Source organism: Strongylocentrotus purpuratus, unplaced genomic scaffold (genome assembly GCF_000002235.5).
Source record: "Strongylocentrotus purpuratus isolate Spur 01 unplaced genomic scaffold, Spur_5.0 spur5_scaffold_2, whole genome shotgun sequence".
Lineage (NCBI taxonomy): Eukaryota > Metazoa > Echinodermata > Echinoidea > Camarodonta > Strongylocentrotidae > Strongylocentrotus > Strongylocentrotus purpuratus.
In genome coordinates, this window is record NW_022145605.1 from 4040446 (window position 1) to 4062927 (window position 22482).

At 35.7% G+C, this 22482-nt stretch overlaps 1 protein-coding gene across 3 annotated transcripts in view; it reads left to right on the plus strand.

Moving 5' to 3' along the window:
• The window catches only part of LOC100888109 (nitric oxide synthase, brain), a 73413-nt gene extending 51881 nt beyond the window's left edge, over positions 1-21532 (plus strand). The window contains exons 15-28 of one of the 3 annotated variants that reach the window (XM_030991451.1): positions 1014-1055; positions 2758-2859; positions 3230-3404; positions 3886-4115; positions 4474-4667; positions 6520-6549; positions 8576-8745; positions 9092-9302; positions 9695-9782; positions 10241-10532; positions 10912-11103; positions 11751-11954; positions 14414-14556; positions 16726-21532. In XM_030991451.1, the coding sequence (XP_030847311.1) occupies positions 1014-1055; positions 2758-2859; positions 3230-3404; positions 3886-4115; positions 4474-4667; positions 6520-6549; positions 8576-8745; positions 9092-9302; positions 9695-9782; positions 10241-10532; positions 10912-11103; positions 11751-11954; positions 14414-14556; positions 16726-16786 (2134 nt within the window). In that variant the 3' untranslated portion in view covers positions 16787-21532. The remainder of the gene's footprint in view (positions 1-1013; positions 1056-2757; positions 2860-3229; positions 3405-3885; positions 4116-4473; positions 4668-6519; positions 6550-8575; positions 8746-9091; positions 9303-9694; positions 9783-10240; positions 10533-10911; positions 11104-11750; positions 11955-14413; positions 14557-16725) is intronic. The other 2 variants (XM_030991452.1, XM_030991453.1) reach the window with 2 other exon arrangements.
• Positions 21533-22482: the final 950 nt, after the last annotated feature.

The window sequence follows — 22482 nt, forward strand, 5'->3', positions numbered from 1 at the left end:
TTGTTTGAAACTATGAGCATTAAAGACATCTAAATGTGCCTTGAAGGTATACCTTTGTATTTCATGTCCCCGCTGTCGTCTTGAATTATGTAATTACAATTTAATTACACTATGTAAGCCCAATCCCATTCTAGCCTAGACGTAACACGCTGGCAGGATATTTAGGTGATCTAAACATTTACAGTATATAGTTATGATAATTATTGAACGTAGGGACTGAGCTAAAACTATATTTGGTTTTTATGAATGTATTATCATCAAAATAATATTTCATATATTTCGTATGTAGATGGCAATATCTGATTCACTTCGTAGAGGGTGACTTTTTCCGAATCGGGTCGGGATTCCAGTACGAATAACGTGTATGCAGGCACTTGCATGAAGAAGAAAGAATGGCACCTGTACCTCCATTATTTGTGCCTACCCTTGATAATAATGATGACCACTAAATGCCCTACCTTATCAGTCACCCTCCTTCATCACCCCATTTCCCACTCCCCCTCCCTGCTCCTCGCTCCTCGCTCCCACGTTTTCATATTCCAACCCAAGATGGCACGCACAACCAGCCCCCCCCCCCCGCCCTCATCACCCCGCCCAGTACCGCACCCGCACCACGCCCATTTACATCAACCTTTCGTAGCGTACCCACGAGAGAAAACCTGTATGACACACACACACACACTAAGAAAAATTAGATTATCTTTTAACACGGAAACTATTGCAATAGCAGCATCTTCAGGGGGAGCAATATTGAAGACAAATGGGGGCATTTTAACACCGGAAAAATCCAATACTGCACCTGGGTGCAAAACTATTTGAAATGCATCCCATGTTAGGGGTCAATATTGCACCCCTAGCTGGTGTTACTTTTTGGACGTTTATAGTTTTCAGAGATGAACCTTTTTTTTTCTTAGTGTACGTGTACTTGTTTTGTTATTGTTTGTTTTATTCCCTCCACACTCACCGCCAATAAAATGTATTGTTTGCTACCTATTGTACGATGTAAAACGCAGAGAATCAGTAGTTGGAGAGGAAAAGGACTCGCGTAATAGAAGGTAAATTTGTTGTTATTTGAGTTCTAAGAGAGAAACGGGATGGTTCAGGGTCTGCTAATTCTGCCTTTCTATCTTGATTTATACTAACGCTTGCAAAAGTTGTGCTCAGCCTTTAATACCATTTGAGAAAAGAGGTCCATTTGTGTCTTACAAGACCATTAATAAATTGATATACTTTCTTAGATCTTAGTTGGTGTTGATGGAATTAATAATCCTTTACTCAATAAAGTTGTCTGACATTATTGGCTATAGATCATTAAAACAATCATTCAAATGTTAAAAAGAAGTGTCAAATGTTTGATATCATTCTAAAAAGTCCATTAATTGTACAATCCTTGCACTTCTCGCTTCACCTTTGCAAGCTTATGAACTTTTGTGTTTATATCATTTGCCACTCTCGCTGCTTTTTCACTAACCTTTTTTACGAGATATTGTAATTACTGATCAAACTAGATCATTAATATAAACTTAAAATAACATTACAAGCCTCTAACTTATCACTTCTTATATTAAAGCTGAAATATTTTACTTTGCTTTTTTTTTCCACTTTGCATCTGACTGTTTGTACACTGTATGTGAGTGGGTGTTATAACTTTGGTACATACATTGTACGTACAAAGTGGTTTCGGGGATAACTAATAATAATTTACAAACCTTGTGTCACAGATATTTCAGACTGATTGGGGCGATATATAAACTTATTCGTTTCCTTTTCTAGCGGTTTGTGATATTGCCTTATAAATGAAAAAATAATAATGAATACAAGAAGAATGGGACCACAATTTTGACAAATTGATTGAATGTTTGGTGTTTTATGTAAAGCCTCTGAGATTTCTTTATTTTAATCTCTTTTATTGGGCTGTGTATGTCTCTCTTGTGACCTCTTTATGATAGACCTTTTCTTCGCAATGGTCTCTAGTTGCCGAGTCCTCTTCACCAGTACTGCTTTGTGGCAATTTTTCATTCTGCTTAATATCCAGACTTGCTTCAAAAATTTGCTTCATAATTTGATCATAGTTGTATTATTGAATTAGTTAACTACGCAGTCAGTGAAGATGTTGGACTATCACGATGTCATTAATGACATCAACAAACATGATTATAATCCAACTATCCATTAACTATAATGTTTTTTATGCTATTTATTTTATCAAGAATTCTATGAAGTAATATGCAACATGTTTCATAAAAGCTACAAAAATAAAAAAAATAGCCACACAACCAAATAAAAATGGGAACTATAGCGTTTCCGCAACTATTTAAAGGCCCACTGCACTACTTGTAGCTACTTGCGCCCTCTATATAACAAACAATGACTAATCGGTGACCATTGGTCCCCCATGATCCTCTTTTTCTTATGTTAACTGAGAGCTGAGTTGATGAGATAACCACCAGTCCAGTGACCTTGCAGGGCAGTCTAATCCCTCCTATAAACTACGGCAGATAAGCTTTAAATAAAAATTGGGATTATCAACACAATTGTTCATTTGTAATACCTTCGAATATCATAATAGCAATTTCTAAATGGTATCATCATTCTAGCTCTGCTAAAAAAAGTACAAATAAAATGAAATAACTGACAAAATGAATTTGAACTAATTATTGGTACGTCATGAGAGTATTTCTCCAAACACCATAAACCTGATAAGTATACTACAAAGTACTGTAATAATGATTATACCTCGTCCTTTGTTTCGTCCAGTCTTCGGTCCATTCGCTTCGACAACAAACCGAACAAGCCGGTACACCGAGCCAGCTCCATGGCAAAACTGGATGAGAGCTCTGGAATACTTGCAAACGTCAGGTGAGCATCCCTCAGATATTAAACTTAAGTTGTTTCCTTTGTTTGTTTTTATTATTTTAGATTTTAGGTATCAAAACTCTAAACATCAATTTCGACATTTTTATTAGAGATAAATATTAAGAAGATACTAAACAGCTGCTGCCCCCCCCCCCCCTCATCATTCAGATTTTAATTTAAATTTTCAACTTGAGGTACATGTATAAGTAAATATCTTCAATTTCAGTCTTTCCTATACAAAACGTGATCTGAAGGTGCGGTAATTTTCAATTTCCCATCTAGCGCATTTTTGATGAGACAACTACAACTTTGGCTCTACTTAAACTGATTTGGATGTGTTTGAATGGCTCTTATTTTTGGTGTCCCTCTACAGGTTCTCAGTGTTCGGGCTTGGATCCCGCGCTTACCCACACTTCTGTGCGTACGCTCGCACGGTGGATCAACTGATCAGTAACCTTGGTGGTGAGAGGATCAACCCTATGGGTGAGGGTGATGAGCTAGGAGGTCAAGAAGATGCCTTCAGGAGATGGGCCAAGGAAGTCTTCAAGGTATGTCTTCAGGGTCTCTTCAGACCAGACCATTGAGTACCCTACCAGAACCGGCATAAGCGTAATCGAAAATAGACGTGCATCATTACTGCCTAAAGACCAACCCCTTGAAAATTCATCCACAGACAAATTACCCTAAAATTATTTCTAATGTGGTAATCGTCAGAGTATACTTGTAAAAATCCAGGAGTAGTCCTAATTATGAGGGAGTTTTCTTAAGGAGTACAAGTAATTGGTTCAGTGAGTAATATTCTTTTGTCTAAGGTTGTTGTCATAAGGAAATGGTTTTTGTCCAAAAGAGGTGGTTGTCCGGCCAGTTTTTGTCCTATATGGAGATGTGTCCTTAGGCTTGTTTATTAAACGCAGGTTGTTGTTCAAAGGTGATAATCATCACTTTAAGGGGTAGTAGCCACCCAAACTTACTCGAAAGCACTGCCAAATCAGTTACTGTCAATTCCTGATATTTGTTTCCACTTTCCAGGCGGGTTGCGAGGTGTTCTGTATCAAGGATGACGTGAACCTCAATGCAGCCAGTGAAGCCCTCAACAAGAACGAGAACAGTTGGAACACCCAGAGGTTCCGCGTATCTATCGGGGAAGAAACCGCCCTCAAGAGTGACGAACTTATGTCAGGACTATCAACACTACATGGAAAGAATGTCCTGCCGTGTCTCCTCACCGAACGCCTGGAGCTTCAGGCAAAACACTCAGAGTGAGTACCCTTTCTTTCTTTTAAAAAACACCAACAAAAATTGTTGTTAAAAGCCTGTGTAAGTCTTGATGTGTTTTGTTATATGTATTGGCCTTCCTATCGGAGAGAACACATAGACACACTGTGTAACATAGTGAGACACCATATGCAGATAAAGAGTCATACCGAGTAATACCACACGATAAATTGTGAACGATTCAAGTTCAAGTTCAAGTTCATTTATTCAAAAACAGTTTCCACCCTTAGTTTAAGCTTTTTCCCACTTTCAATAGGTATAAAGGTGTGCAGTGACTTTCATGTCATTATACCTCATTTCGGTTCGACCTTTAAGCATCCTCTTCATGTGTTTTCACAACAGACGATCCACGATCTTCGTGCGACTTGACACCCAGGGTGCCTCAGAGCTCCTCTACGAACCCGGCGATCACGTGGCGATCTGTCCCGCTAACAGCAAGGACCTCGTGGACCGTGTTCTCAAGTACATTGAATGCGAGTACTCCATGGACACTGTGATCAAGGTCGAGTTCCAAATGCAGAAACAGACCGCACTCGGTAGGTGGATAAAATGTTGATCATAGTTTTTCTGTCACGTCTCCGGCCCCTATCTCCTCGTCCTCCTCCTCTTCCTCCTCCTCCTCCTCTTCCTCCTCCTCCTCCTCCTCCAAACTCATCCCACGAAGCCCTAAGAGGGTGGCTCTTTTGGTGTTAAAACTTATCTTTAATCTAAAAACGTCTCCCTACAATCATACAGACAATTCTGACATCAGACCGACAATAAGACCAAACTTAAAGTAGTCACCCGAAGAATCTAAAGCATTTTGAATTGATGCAAAATGCATATCATTTCGAAGGGGAAGCCTTACTAATCAATTATAACAACTTTCCTCTTCAAAAGATGTTTTCTCCAGATCCAGATTTTCTGCCTTCGTCCTCCATAGAGTGTCAAGATTCGTGACGTCACATTCGAGACCCAGCTAGCCATACAATGGCATTTTACGCTTTTCCATATGATTTTTCAGCAAATCATTCGTGTTTTTCAAGAGAAAATCTTTCCATCCATATATAATTTTTCCATAATTTAATAGCAGTTGGCGTGAATTTTCTTCGGGTGACTACTTTAAATTCATTACCAAGAACGGCTAAGAATCAAAAGGTTAGAGTCGGTGTTAAGTTGGTTTGACGGTGTGACTGAAGTATCAATCACTCTTTTTGCCTAACCTGCGTAACTCTCCCTGAAATCTAATTGTCATAACACGTTTGCTGCAAAACAAGTGTACTCTAAAGCATCTTTAACATTTCGTTAACCAACTAAAGGTGGACCCCTCCCAGCCCCCCCCCCCTCCCTCCCCCTCTTACCGCAATTGCCTCATCGCCTTTTTATGATTAATGTTACATAAACCTCACAATTATGTTTGTGTTCTGTTTTGGCTAGGAAATGGAAAAGGCTTTATAATGTTTGTATTGCATACTACCTTTTGCATGTCTTAACCCCTCCTCAAATAAATAGAGCAATTTGTGTGATGCTTCATTGTTGTAAATTGGTTTAGTAGAAATGTTCCGCGCCCTTTAGATACTTATTCTACAAAAAATGTTTCGTTTTGTTTTGTTTTGTTGTTGTCGTTGTTTTTATTCCATGTCATGATTTTAACACAAATGAGTGCATAATTAGAAAAGCAGATACTAACTTACATTAGCGCTTTATTTGAATTAATTATTAGAATGCAAGAAAATCCGTGTGTATAGAATATCACATAGAATTCTTAGCGTGTGGATTAATAATTATATTTATTGCATTATAATCATGATAAGAGTGCAATAAAAAAATAACAAGTAACAAACATGCAAAACATATTCCGTTTACACCGAACTTACACATTTTAGCAGACATTTAACATCCCTAGTCACTACATTTTAGAGTGTTAGGATGCATATAAAAGTGAATAAAAATTGACGTTGTAAAATGTCCTTTGATGGAATTCGATAAACCATCTATATTAAACACAATTATAATATTTACCTGATTAATTTGCACCGGGAAAAGAAAGAAACATTTTCCAATACTTTCCGATGATTTTCGGAATAATTATGCATGATGCAAAGCAACATTTTTGTCAATTAAAAAACAACATCTACAAAATAGAAACCACCATTCAAACCATTTTAAAGTTGATTATCACCAACTAATCATTTGAATAAGAGAAACAAAAATCATATTGTAACTTATATTAATGAAAAAGCTTCAAGGTCTTAATTTCTTCTGTATCTGTTGTACGTATTCCCATTGCTAATAGTGTTAAACGCAAATAATACATACTGACGCTTTGTTTATGTGTATTCGTGCTAGTCGTGTATCAGTTAGTAAAGAAGTAGGTGTTGTTTAAATTTTAAATATTGCACGATACAGGGATGTTTTTCGATGAAGAAGTGGAAGACGGTAAGTAAAGAGAGCAGAATTAAATATTCCATTTCATTTCGCTCATAAAATATATTCCATTCATATCCATATTGTCAAATTTCCATTAATTAATTCATTCATTCATTGGTGTTTTATTGTGAAATTAAAGTCAGAGTTGCCACGAGACCAAGAGTGACGAATTCAAAGCTTAAACTGTTTAAGTTATGTGATTGTTAACAAGTTTTAAGCCTATCTGTACTAGTTTGGCCAGGAGGGATTAGAATCCTTAGACCTCCCTGCATGGTCACTGACAGGTGGTTATCTCATCAAATCAGATCTCAATATTTTATTAACATAAGAAAAAGGGGACCATGGTAGATCAACGGTCACCGTTTAGGCATTGTTTGCGGGATTTATGGGGTTTTAACAAAATGGTTCTTGTGGCAGATTAGCCGTTTGCTAAACGAGCTATCCAATAAAGTCTTCTAATACTACTTCTACTACAAATTATAATGTTTAATATTCATAAATGTTTTGAGATGTGATGTGTATTCATACACAATTTCCAGATTTATATCGATTCATAGAATATCTAACATCAAAATAACAATTAAATATTTTCTTAACAATATTTGCTCAAGCAGGTCTCATGTGGTTTGTTCAGATTGGTATATGTGTTAGTTGTTGGTCATAATATATATATAGTCACATGTTGGGGGTGATAAACCGAAATGATCAGTAAATAATTCCTGTGTAATAGCTTAAAATTGTGTTTGTATACCTAACTTATTTTAGCGCTATGAGTGATATTTTTGTCAGAAGTGCTCTACAATTAATTTGTCATTATTATTATTATTATGAAACTTACTCTGTGATCAACGAATGGTTCGCAATTATCCTCTTGCTAAGACTAAACATTAAGCCTTTAAAAATATATATAATGGATTAGATATTTCCATCTACACAAATTTATACAGACACAACATAATGTTACACTCATAACCGCACTTTGAAGTATATACACGCAACTAAAACCCACATAACTACATCAATCGCACTAACACATAATACACATTCTGCACAAATACATTTGTCAACTTTGAAATCAACATGTATTCGCCAATATCACCAATATTTCAATATGAATTAGAAACCTATTATAATTTCTAAGAATTACTGAAGCCCTTGTTTAAGTTAATAGGAATGTAAAACAGCTTTATAGTACCAACTATTAGCCGCAATGCAATAAAAGATCTGTACATGTTATGAAAACAGAACAAAGGTACAATGGATTTGCATCAAATACAATGATATTAATCGCAACTATACAAGATATCGTAAGTTTTCGATTGATTGAAGAACTTGGTATTGAAACGCATCAATGACAACTTTGTATATATAAGAAAAGACTCAATACATTTTGCTTAAAGGTAAAGACCGGTGGTGGTAAGATTGCGGTTCAAGGGATTTGGGTGCAAAATATTCATTCAATATTGTTTAAATATTGCCTTCAGAGGTTTAGATGGCAATACTTCAACCTAAATTCGCAAAAAGCAGAAATATATGCCCAAATGTTCGATGTTGAATTGCATTCGCGATATCCAGGCCGGATCAATATGATAATTTAACAAATATATTAATTTGCAGGCGATTTCCCGGCAAAATTTGTATCATCACGTATTTAGTTAAAACATAATTGTTCACATGATTGGTAATAAGAACTTCCATTTCATTTTTTGAGAGAGGGGCGTTTCGAAAACTGGTCTATACCTATAATGCCCGCTGAACACCATACCATGCGCATCATGTTGCGGGAGACTCCGTCAAGAACTATAGTGCGATCTTGGGCGCGAAGTTTAAGAGTTACATCGTACTAAAAGTGAATGCAAAACAAACATGCCAACATTGCGTTGAGAATCACTGACGTAATGCAGGGTTTGATGAGCGTTGGTAATAGCGTAATCGAAATGACGCAATCGAAGTGACGCATAGTTTGTGCAGCGGGCAATGCATTTCTATTTCGTCAACTTTTCCGTCTGATAACCTCTTCCTCTTCTTCCTGCAGGTGTGATCAAGGCATGGCACGACACTGAACGCCTCCCGAAAGGCTCCATCCGAGAAGCTCTCACAAACTACCTGGATATCACCATACCCCCAACACCAGACTTCCTTCGTCTTCTATCAACTCAAGCTACTGATAAGGATGAGGAAAATGCTCTAGCTGTCCTCGGGAAGGTGAACAGATTTTCTCTTCTTATAATTATCCTTTTGTTTTCCAAAATTGTCGCAATGTATTTAGCCTTAAATGTGCATAACATGATTGTATGAACATTACAATGACGCAATACATAATCCGAACATGGTTTCTATTTGCATCGTTTTGGAGTGGAAAGCGACGCGCAAATCGTAAAATCAACCCTAAAGTGGATTCAACCATAATGTGGAGGGGATTCAACTAAAAAACTAAGTTATACATAATTATCCAACATGACTCCTAAATGAGTGGATTCCCACTCTTGTGCTTTAACACTATATGAGTGTTAAATTGAAATAAAAACATCTTTCTTTCCTTCATGTGCAGGGCGGCAGCAACTACGAGGTATGGAAGTACGAGCATAGCCCGAACCTTCCCGAGGTGTTCGAGCAATTCCCCTCGGTCAAGATCAGTCCTAGCTTCCTACTGACCGAGCTGGCCATCCTAAAACCACGATACTACTCCATCTCATCAAGTCCCAAGATGTTCCCAGGAGATATTCATGCAACCGTCGCCGTGGTCGAGTACAGAGTCAGAGGTACGGGGTGAATGGGGGTTGTTGTCACAGTCGTGGACCTTGTTTCACGAAACAAAACTATCAAAAACAAGTTAGGATAACTGATACAAGCTACGAAAATAATTCAGTTTGATTGGTTTTGAGATGATTTGTTATGGAATGTTGGCAGAAGTTTTTCGCAACAAGTATGATACAGGACCTTGGTCATTTCTGTTGCAGTTGTTGCTAGAAAAGATATACATGATCCACGGTTGAACACGAAACAAAATGAAACTACTTATTGATCCAAATTGTAGAGGATTATGAAAACTGATGTGATCTCAGCAATAAAAATGATTTGAAATATACGCAAGTAACAGAAATATAGTATCAATTATGGCAAAAATTTAAACTTTTTTTCTTTGTGAATGCAGGCAAGAAAGGTCCTATCCATCGCGGTGTGTGTTCATCATGGATGAACGAGCTGGATCTGAAGAAGCCTATGCCATGCTTCATCAGACAGTAAGTCAAACTATTGATGATAATATAGTGATCAAATTATTGTGATCATGATACGAGATAGGAAGAAGACGTGTATGAGCTTGAAGATGAAGGATCAGATGGATGTTAAAACTTAACCTGTCTATTACGTCATTTCGCCATAGGAACACAGCCAAATGGTCACTGCAGACGGGTCACCTTTCTAGTTAGGTTCTGCAACATACATTCCTTGCTGGAGGTAGAGATAATGCAGCTGACCACTATAGACAGGTGACCCTTGTATAGAGGTGACAACTGAGAGCGATGTTGATCTCACTCAGTTTCATAAATACGATCAGTTTAACTTATTAATAGACAGCTCCATACGTGTCGCAAAATATTAAAAAACACAAACGTCAGCATCACGTTCCAGTGACCTAGAAGCTAGTAATTCATAATGTTACAGGTAATAACAAGTGTGTGTTTCCTGCTTTACCTAGTGCACCAACATTCCATATGCCTGAGAAACGAGACCAACCTCTCATCATGGTCGGACCCGGCACCGGCATCGCGCCTTTCAGAAGCTTCTGGCAACAGCGACAGATCGAGCTACGCTTCACCAAACCGGAAGCGGAAGACGGTCGTAAGATCCTCGGTGACATCACACTCATCTTCGGCTGTCGTGGGTCAAAGGTCGATGATATCTATCAAGATGAGAAGGCGATAGCGACCAAGGAAAGGGCCATCAGTAACAACCTGACGGCGTATTCCAGGGAACCCAACAAGAAGAAGGTATGTTTGGATGCTCAATATGCAAAGAAGATGGTGGATCCTGAATGTCTGCTCTGAGCATCTGACAAGCAGCGTTCTTGTATATGATATTAACATACCTGTCTTAGATCACAATTTTGTCATAAGCCACTGTCTATGTTTTCGTGTTTAATAATTTTACTCCCCCAAAGATTTTATCTTGACCACGTAGGGTCACATGACTATGATTCGGCTTACCCCGAGTGGTGTAGACTCATGTATTTGAAAACTTGAACATACAGTGATGAGAAACCGGTCCAATCAACTCGAAACTGACAAAGAATTCTGTTAATTGCCATCAAAGAAAAATAACATATTTATATTAATGTTTCAAATTCTTCTTGTCGTCATCATCGTCCAGGTGTACGTGCAGGATATGATGCAGGCGAACGGCAAGTTGCTCTACGAGACCGTCTGCAAGAACGAAGGTCATTTCTACGTCTGCGGAGACGTCTCGATGGCGGCCGACGTCGGATCCAGGCTCGAGCACATCCTGGCCGAACAGGGCAAGATGTCTCAGGACGAGGCTCATGATTTCGTTGCCAAAATGAAGGTAGGAATATAGTTTTCTCAAGAGAGAACAGCTTCTCCATTGTGTCTGATGAGTTATCTGATTCAAGTTTGCTGTCCATTCCTTGTGAAACCTTATGCTGCTTATGCAAGAAATCTCACAGGCATATAGACAGGGAATGTGATTCACATCAAGAAATTTAGAATAATGAACATTTTTAATATGGGAATGTAACCTAGAACGATGACCGATCAAATAAATAGCCGATCATAATCATTCTAAATAAATTAGTAAAGACAAATTAATTTGCGATTAGTAGTTTCATTTATATAGTAGATCTAGAACTGCATCAAAAGTACCAACTATGTGAGCAAAGACACCTTTGTGGTCCTTTCTTTAAAGGTATTTATCTATTCAAATCAATCAAAGCTTATTCAATGCACATTTTAACATTAGCAGGTTTTGTAATCAATATAGATCAATCGCAATTATTTATACTTGGGCTTTGCAACTCTCCCTCTTTACGAGCTTGAGTTCATAACAAACATTTTAGCAGCACATGTATGTATGCGAATTAACACTTATTACTATCAAGTATGAGCAGGGCTATATATTATTACAACGGATGCAAAGAAAATCCTGACACACACTCTCTAAGAATGTCATGTTTCTTATCCTCTCCTCCTAAGGATTCGAATCGGTACCACGAAGACATCTTCGGCGTGACGATCCGGACAGCTGAGATACAGACAAAGATAGAGAGAGCAGCCCGCCGCGCACAGGTGCTCATCACAGATAGTAGCAACAAGCTCACTCCGGCAGTCAAGCCATTCGAAAACGGCAACGGGTCGATCTCCGCACGGAGCTCCGATGATATCCGATCTTTGAATAAGGTAGGAGGAGCAAGAACAAAGTGATGATCAAGCGATCAGCTATCCTCCTTGACAAAACAGACTCTTTTCTATCTTTCTTTTGCTTGGAATGACAATGATTAAGATGTGTAGAAAAAACGCGGGAATAGGAATGCCTATACTTTTTTTGTCGCGTCTTTTCTGCATGATCAAAACATGACTTGTTTAAATTGGTTCATACTTTGTGAATATTTCTTTTGTTATTTGGTGTTTGTCGTTGTAATGGTAGCATGGTTGTAAAGTAAGATTGCTACATAGGTATTGTTCAAAACTTTTTAAAATGGAATTAATTTGATTTGCTTATCTTGATAACTGCACTGGTGCTTGATTTCACGAAGATGTTTAGCCGACACAGGATAGAAAGGATGGGTGTAAACCAAACAAGCTAATGCTCAAGCCGTGATTTATAGCAATAGTTAATCTCTCTTATTCTGACTAGTTCTGAATGAGAAATTGTCGCTATTTACACGTACAAAAATAAATTAGCACACGTCCAACGAATGACATAACTCAATGCACCAAACTCACGCTGCAAAATACAACGTTGCAATAACTTGCAAATGCTAGTGAAAAATATAGATGGTAACATTTGTTGATATGGCAGAAAGAAAAATGAGGACTCGATGGAGTTTCTTAAACTGTTGTTAAATGGATTGTATCTAAATGATAATTTTTAAAGGGAAGCTTTTGCAGAGGAATATAATATTTTCATGTTTTCCAGAGACATTGTCATTTGTATTCATTGTATTATAATGTTATACTAGATAAAGAATGTAAAAATAGTAGAGTACAAAATGACAAATAAGTTTATTTTGTGCACGATATGTATGTTGAGCAAGAGTATGATAAGCATTGCATGATTGTAAAATTGTTGACCAGTCAAATATTCTCTTTATCAACAAATGTAAGATTTTCATTTCATTTCAATTCACAAGAAAGTATGTAAAAAATACCTGTGCTCTTTTGTAACTTATCATGTATTACATTTAACATTAACAAATTAATGTACAATGTGTGTCGTACAATGGAACTGCATTAAAATCGTCATTTGAAAGAAAAACAAACTAATATAAGACAACAAAAAAGTTATGATTATTGATTCACAAAATGCATGTATTTTTTTAATCTAAAAAAATTTGTTTCTGTATTTTCTATTCAGTTTTCAGAGCAGATCCGTTTTACAGTTTACACACAACACTGCATATTGCAGCATGCAGGGTTTTCCCATTTCTCTTTTATTTTCCATTAACGCATCGTAGTTGAATGTATATTACAAGACCAAACATTGGACAATATTGATGGAATGAGAACGGTGTTTGATTGAATAAGAATTGATCAAAATGGGGTCAGTAAACTTTGCCTTCCTCCACATGAAAGATACGCTTGTCAAATCCAATTCACTCGAAAAGGGTGTTTGATCAGGGTTTTAATGAATGTATTAACGAAGAACAAGATTTAAATGGATTTTATTTAGAAAAGATCAAATCTTTGGGTGTAAAAAAGTAGGAACTCAAATGGTTATTTTTGAATACTCGATTAGAAATTTTAGGGTCTTTTGATGTGTGAAATAATTTCACGGTTCATTGAATGTATGACTGAATGTTGCATCTTGATTTAATGTATTCAAAACTTCTGTAGTTTTCTCTCTATGTATATGATATTACTGCATCTTGGCTGTATAGTAGAATTATTAATATATGAATGCATTGGTTGTATTAATATGACGAATTTTCTACTGCATTGTACTCTATAATATACGACTTAAAAACAACTATGTAAATATTTTTATTGCATCTATTCAACTTCTTTGCATTGAAATATAATTTTCATTTTTCTTTCTTACCTTCATTTCATTTTGTAAACAACCAATTCTTAGCATGCCCGCATATATTCGTCTAGTCTCTCTATAAGTTCTTGCTACAAAGAGGTATTTATGAACCTGCATTTTAAATCGATAATTGTCTGGTGGCTAGTGTACGCAGCTATACACAAAGAATATTTCTTTTTAAAAATGTCAACGATCTATTGCATGTATACGTAGTAATGATCACTTGCTTATCTCAATCGTCTCTACAGTTTCTCTCGAAATATTTATTTGTACTTATTCCATCTGCTATTCAACATTCTCATGTTAAACTCACGACTTCTTTCTCACTGCAAAGCACGGAGCATACACGCCATCGCTATAGCATGCCTTTTAAGCAACACTTCAACTAAAACAATGAAAGTACTCATCTATAATTATACAGATTGTCTATTTCTCATCTTGCTTTTGTCTTCAAAGATCATGATTTCACAAATCTCAAAAACGTTGTATCAAAGTCCTGTTGATCGTATAATGTTCAGTGTAATATTTATGATACGCCAGCAGTATTTTTAAGTGTAAAAAAGAGAGATTTTGAGAATTAAAGAGGACTGGACGTCGTGATTTTTGTCGAAAGGATAATGGCGGATTGAAGGCACCTAATAGCGACTCACCGAAGGGGAGGAGAACGACGAGGAGATCGATCACGGCTACCGTGCTTATGTCTGAAGAAGATCTCACCAATCTCAGGAAGATGGCCGAAGCAGACGACACACCCAGGTGAGTCAATAAATTATTTAAAGCTTCCTATTCTTTGAGAACAGAGAGTAACTTAAGGGAGAAAGTGAGGCGTTGGTCATTTGGGAAATCACAAATTGGCCCCAAAACATTTCAAAATTACTTTAGGAAGTTTGGAAATTATGTCATGTCGCCAAAATGTTTCGAACAAAAATTTCCATTTGTCAAAAGTCTTGAAAAACAATACTAATTTAAAAAAAAAAAGTGGAGTTCAGGTTAAATTTATTGAAATTCTCTGCGAAAAAAAGGTCATTATCTTTCTAAATTCTAGTGTTGAGACGGCGCGCACTCAATTTCATATTTTTATTTATTATACCCGAATTAAGGGAATATAATTTATTATCGGACGTTTGTTGAATTAAATTTTTTATTTAAATACTTGCATTGTTTATAGTCCAAAAGTGTCGTATTTACTTGTCAGATGTGAGTTCAGATCTCATGTGCACGCTTCCATTTCATTAATATCCCATTTTTAATGTTGATACTTCATTTTTTTATGTTATGAAAACTGCACTAGCACCACAAAATCATTGGTGGATCCAGGGGCACGTGCCCCCTCCCCTACCCCTTCCCACGGCACTATCCGATTAAGTACACATCATAAATAAAGGAAAATGTGTCTTCCAATCGAACTCGTAAGCAATTGAAACTCCAAATGTCAGAGGATTTTTTAATTACAAAAAAAAAGGTACCCCAAATTTGTATAGCCTCTCATTTTGGAGGATGGGTTGGAGAATTTTAAGAGTTGTACTCCAGCCCCTGCCACCCCCGGATCCGCCACTGATATAAAACACAAACCGATGACACGTCCATGAATTATTGTATAACAGTGAATAATAATAAATTAAATATATAAGCGAGGCTTGCCGATCCCGTTTTCATGTCGAGGTGGAAAAGTTTTTTCTGAAAAGCTAATAGGATAGAGGTTGAGCTCAATTTTCTACAGGAGAGCTTTTTATGTCATGCTAAAAACATTTTTGATTTAACCATTTCCTCTCCTGCTTACGAGCAGTTTGACGATCGCAAATGTCATCAAAAGTTTTCGTATAAACGTGGAAATGGCTAATTACAGAAATTGAAAAATCCTGTTTTTTTTACTCTCATTTTAAATCCTTCGCCCACATACGTCGTGAAATAGGAATCGGCAACCGTGTTTGTTAAAGAGCTTTAGCTGCACATATAATTGTTCATATCAAATTAAGCACTGCAATACACTTTCATGTTTGTACTATTTGATATAATCGTATGTCATATTCAATTCATTGATGTTTCGATAAGGTTAAACACAATAACATTGTGCTGGATGGGTAAACGTTTATTTTCTTATACTCGTCAAACGTTTAAAGGTAAAGACCAGTATTGGAAACGCCGCAATTTCAAAAAATGAAATGGAAGCTCTCATTACCAATCATGTGAAAGAATATGTTTTGACTAATACATGATGATAAAAAATTTGCCGGGAAACCGCATACTAGTTCATATATTTGGTAAATTTGTTTCTCTCATGGTCTGTGAGAGATATAGGGTAGTCCCATATACATCTTTCTGTGTATAGTGCTTGTAACTTTACGAAGAATGGGCCAAATTTCTTATTATTTTGATGATTCCAGAACCTTGCAGATGCTAGATGCTAGATGATCAACCTTTTCTGATCGATTCCACAACGTTTCTTTCACAATGCAATCGCATGACCAGAACTGGTCTTTACCTTTAAGACTTATCGAGCCTGAAGCGTACCGGTAGTTGTTTTGAGATTATTGTATCATATACTGATAGTCGATGCCTCATTAACCAGCTCGTTATACAATCTACAGATGAGCAGGCATAGGTCATTTATTTAAAATTTAAAATAGAAGTATTCTTTTTGGAGTGGACTTTAAAAGATTATTATTATCATTATTATTATTATTATTATTATTATTGAAAGGGTAAACAGATATAATTCATGAAGGATCTTTTTCTCTTTGGGGTGATTTTTTCTTTCTAAAATGTGAGTAGTGGTCTCTCAATATGGCAAAATATATGAAGATATTTTGAGTCATTTTGTACCTGACCCTAACCTACTGCATCCAGCCATCCTATGTATATAAAAACGATTATATCATGTCGAAGAATCTAACATTATTTCTATTTGGCTGATCTGATTTGTAGGAAGGATATGAGCAGCCACAGCGACGGCGGCATACCGAACGGCAACGCCGCAAAGCACTAAAAATTCAACGACCACAGCAGCTGGACTTCTAAAGTTAAGCCTTCACAATAATATTGATAGGAAGAGTGTGCATGACATTTGATGCATCAATGAATCTATACGATGTCGATGGTGACAATTATGAGGATGAGGATATTATTTTTGATGTCGACTTTGATGAAGACTATGAACATACGGCGGAACGTTTGTACAACTTAGACGCGTCGCGACGACATGAATGCTCGACTGCATGACTTGTCTTAATCTGCAGACAACTAACCCGTAAATGACGTGAAGGGCGGTACATCGATACATGAAAACTGATTTTAGTTGTAAACTTATTGGGTCAAATTCTGCAAGATGATTGGACAGACGACGTCCAGTCCCTCTTGATTCAAATTAATGTGATGTTCTGAGAAAGAATAACAACAGTTATGAAGGACGTCATCGTTTCTGGCGAAATCATTACTCGTTTGGAATGTATGTTTCCTGGAAGTTATATTGAATAACCATCGTTATCTGTGGAGATACTAACAAGAGAGTCGTTATTAGTGTACATGCAATAGATCAGACATTTTATACCTAATGCGTGATGATACTCTATTACTCTTTAATGTTTGTATATAGACGCATGTTTAACCTTTTTGAACACATCGTGGACATCGTGAGTTTAGGAATAATTGATGACCAGTTTGTTGTGTTTTATAATCTGTGCGGTGTATATTGTATGCAATGGAATGCCTTTTTGATTACGCACTTTTAGCACGTTTTTGTTCGGTTTTCTTTTCTTTTTCATTTTTCGTTCTTTTAAGTGTTAGCTTTTAATCACAGGACATTGTATATTGTAATATTAAAATGTGGTATATCTATGTGCATAATATTTTAAGATCATTTTTCTGTTTATAATCATGTTAATTATTATTCAAAGAAGTAAGTAGAGAAGACAAATGTATAATAGTATATTCATACGTGTTTAAAGAGTTTGACGTCGGTGATATACATATTTAGAATAAGATGTGGATAGCAGCTTAAATTTGAATAGTGTGAGAAATATTCTATGTATAATTGTGATAAACCTGCGTGAAATAAAAATATTGCAATGTGAAGTGGAAAAGATTGTGAAAGTTCATAGGGAAGATTTGAATACATTTTAATCATGACTATCGTTTTGGTTTAGAAGAAAGCCATCGTCAGAAATATGCAAATATGTCATTCTTTATTCCAGAAATGTTCTACCAATGCTTTTTTTTCGATAACTATCTGTTGTTTAAATAGTGAGTTGTAACAGTAATAATTTGAATGTCGAAGTGATTGTGTATGAGTTTGTTATACAGTAAGTAAAAGCGACTTCAAGAGATGAGACAGCAATGTCTATGTTGAGTTGGATGATAAGACAAAACGAAGTTATCTGTTTTAAGATTATTGTACATACGATGTGCTTTTGAAATGATAATAGTCGAACTATTACTTTATTTTGCTGTGACTTTAAGTTATGCTATTTAGGCCTATGGCGTATTGAGTAACTATGCGAAACGAACAAAATTATATAATCAAATATATTTATCCAGTGTAAATAGGTTTAATAAACACTTGTTATTTAATGTTCTGAGGATTTTGGAAATTCATATATTTATATGTCATATTGTATTATCGCCTTTTATTTAAGTTTGTTATGTACTCAGCAGAGGTCAAGTGTCAGAGGTCATAAAGGTCATACATTAAGTCAGAGTTGAATGTTTATTGGGATTTATAGTTAGCGATGAAGTGCAATATTCATGGTACATGTATTTCATAATTATGATGAGTGCTTTGTAGGGTTATTCAATAAGAAAGATATCATATGATGTGTTTGAAGTTTATATTTAGTTTCAATCATGATACTCCATGATAACCCTTTATCATATTTGGGAAGTACACCATTTATTACCGTTAACATTTTATATACGGAAATCATGCTTGTATTATTGTAATACGTTAAAGATTTTACTCTTTCTATTGAATGTAACATTTATTTTTATTTTGACACTATATACCATTTGTCATGTTAAGCAAGATAAGAAAGATATGTTTGTTCGAAAAAAAAACTTACCTCTGAACAAATCCGTTTTCGGACCTGATTTTTCCCGATGATGTTTTAATATTGTGTATGAGGAAAATTAAACTATATTTAACGTTTTGTCCCAACTGACTCAGAAATCTAACCCCAGATTATTTATGATTTAAAAAAGAAATGTATTGGAGAGTTCATGTAATGGTTTGAAAGTAGTCGTGAAGTAATGAGTAAAATTGAACTTTTTAGATAATTATTAAAAAAATGTAAGAACATCTTGGCTACGATTATTTTTTTGATGGAAATTTGTCGGAAGAAAAAAGGTAGAAAAATTGCTGACGATTATCGAAACATTATTCATCGGCTAAACATTTGTACTACTAGTAACCTGTAAGATTTGAATTGCTCCTTTTCTCTGTCATTATGCTAGCGTGTGAACTGGTTACATCTATTTATTACGCATGCGCAGCAGGAGGCGAAAGACTCTTCTGCTCATCCACCGACAAGTTTCTCCGTGGTCAATTTCTGTTACCCCATACCCATTATAATTCATGCCCTTTATAACCCTTCATCTACGGCGAAGTAGATCAGAGGAAGCATTGGTCGCCGGTGCATTACGTTGGATCATTAATCAATTATGTAAATGTCGCGTCTTTCAAAAGCATTTGAACAATCATCGAGGACAATCATTCATTCTTTTTGGAATTGAAGTGCTTATCGTTGTTGGTTTTGTTTTCGGAGTTAATCATTATCCAGTATGTTCATTTCATACAGTGTTTATAAAAGGAAATGGACCAACTTTATTGAGTATTTTCGGTGTCATTCATACATTTCTTAGTATTGAAAATAGAGAGATCACTTGTATAATCATATGTATACAATTAAGGTATATTTAAAATTCAATTGTAGTGTATGTCCTCTAGGGTTAGACATAGCAGACAGTAATGTTCGAGTATCATCAAATTATTATCACAGAAAGCGAGATAAAATTATACTATGTTACTATGGTAACTAAACTACTTGTAAATAAAGTCGTAGCGAGATTTGGAAGAGAGATATAAGCTGATATGAAGAAGCAAAGCACTGTGTGAGGTTTGGATGGAAGAAGAAGTCTTAAAAGTCGTTTCTGTTCTTACAGCTTGGCAAGATATGTTTTGTACAGTGATTTGCATAAAAGGTACAAAGGTTATTGCGCATGCGCTTGTGTTTTAAACTTGACTTGTTATCTATTCATCTTATTTACCTTATTAATATGTTATCCTAATTCTGGTATGTTACACTGTTTTTGTTTTGGTTTCTCGACAAACAGACACGTTGTTGTTTTAAAAAATAAAATATCGTGAACGGGAGAAGAAAAAGAATTAAAATAAATAATTGAACTAACTTCTTTTGCATTATTTCCTTTAAACTTTGGACCTGCTGTAATTACGCACAGCCAAATCAGATATCAAAATACATGATACAGAGGTAATATTCAAATTAAGGACCCTCTCTTGAGGTTTACAAACATTTCCATTCCGAATGTTCTTAAAGATGAGTCACTTAAGAGGAGCATTGAAGATATACATATTTAATTCAAAGTCAACTATAGCAGTGAAGGGCTACAAGATTCCCATGTGCACTAAAACAAAAATGTATCAAAATAGATCTGTTTACTAATATATTGCAATTTATTGATGTTTATATCAAGATTCAATGGTTACTGACTATTTCATTTACCTACTATAAATAATGAAATCTCTATTGATGGAATTCATTTTGCATACATTAGTTGTTATGCCGGGAAAGCCTCTGGCAAGCTTTTTAGTTGTCAAGAGCGTTTTTTGTTCAAAAGGTATGCAAACAATTAGCAAACAGGTCTATTGGTTAGTAAATGGAGAAATATATCAAGCGAGCGTTGTGCCGGGGCAGAGTAGTTATGTGAAGGTACCTGTACTAACTTAAGAAATATATTATGCTACTTAAGAACGTTTGTATTTATCATGTTACATTTCTGTTTATACTTTTCTTTATGTGGAAAATATCGTTTGAATTATTTTTAGATTTATTGTATATTTTATATTTTGTGTTCCTTTTCATTTGCTGAAATTGGCTATTGGTTTTGTACTTTGATTTTTCTTTTGATTTTTAAATGTTACTTATATCGTTTCACCAGGCATCTGGGAAAATATTTTTTTGCTCGTTTCCAAGATTGTTTATTTGTAGTGTATTCATTCAGTTTAATTTCAGAGGGAAAAAAAGATTGTAAATTGTTTCTGAATATGTTTTGATTATGTTCTTAAGTTATTTATGTTGCGCGGATGTATTTTTTTTTCTTCAATTTTATATCATGTAAAGATGACGTAATGCCTTCGAGCAGAAATGTGAAATCCAGGGCGATAAAGGTCAGCATAGAACTCTACATATAGTTTTTTTTCCATATGATCTTAATTCTTCGTGTATTATTTCTAAACATTCTACTTAGCAAAGTGTAACGTAGATGCATGATGTTGTTATCCTTTTTCACTTGATTATCGTTCATAATTATTATCGTTACTGTTGACAATCATGTAACCATACCCCGGCTTTCTTTAACGAATGATCAATTGATTGAGAATGGTGTAAACAAAAGGTTAAGTGGAAAACAAAAATAATTACTTCTGTAAAATGCAACGTGTGTCACTGCAGTGAGGAGATTATATTAATTAAAACAAAAACAGGTGTTCTGTGATACGAAAGAAGATGGATATTGTGTTTTTATTTTGTCACTGATATGAAAGTGTTGTTTCTACTTTCAAATTCAGGCGAATATCGTAATATTGAAGAAAAAGTCAAGGTGATGATTGATAACCCCGCCCCCCCCCAGTTCAACTTGTTATCAGATTCACATTTGACCTTTAACTCATATCCATCAGAAGTGACTCTTTTAAATTAGTATGAGTAGTCTCAATACCAGTCCACAAATATTTTCAAAATATATCTAGCCCCTTCCTAAGTCTATCTTTTCATTCATGTCTTCATTACTATTTTTTCAATTGTTCTTTCATCTCTCTTTTTGATAGGACGGAGTCTTGATTCTTAAAATGAAACTAGGAACAACCGGATGCAATTATGAATAAAAGCCCCCCCCCCCCCCACAACAAGACTTTTCTTTCTCTCTTTCTATCCATTCATTGTGGGTGTTGGTGGATGATGGAAATAAATTTGCAAACAATTATAAGGCATTAAAATAAGACTATTCGGCAGAAGAAAAATGTGGAAGATTCTGGATGCTAGGTCGGTGCACGTGGCTGTCTGTCTGTTGCTTGTTGCATTTGTTTTGGATATTTATCGGATTTTCACGGGACTTTCCATACTTTCGACTCTAGTTTCAGATAGGAAATGACTTGCTAAAGGTAAGCGAACATTTTGGGCTCATTTTATACATAATTCTGCACCATAAATAAGTTAACAAATCAAAGTAGATTTAAATCTCCCGCCGCACGCGGCGCGGACCATGAACTCCGACGACTCCTCACTTAACGCTATGGCAGATATTGATTCAGGCAACCAAGCCAAAGATTTAGGAATAGAGCTAAAGGACGGATTCCAGACAGTCACGTCTGCAAGTGTTCGAAGAAAAAAAAGAAAGATACGTGAAGGAAGTATCAATGTTGAGAACCTATCACTAAAAGAGGATTCGTCATCA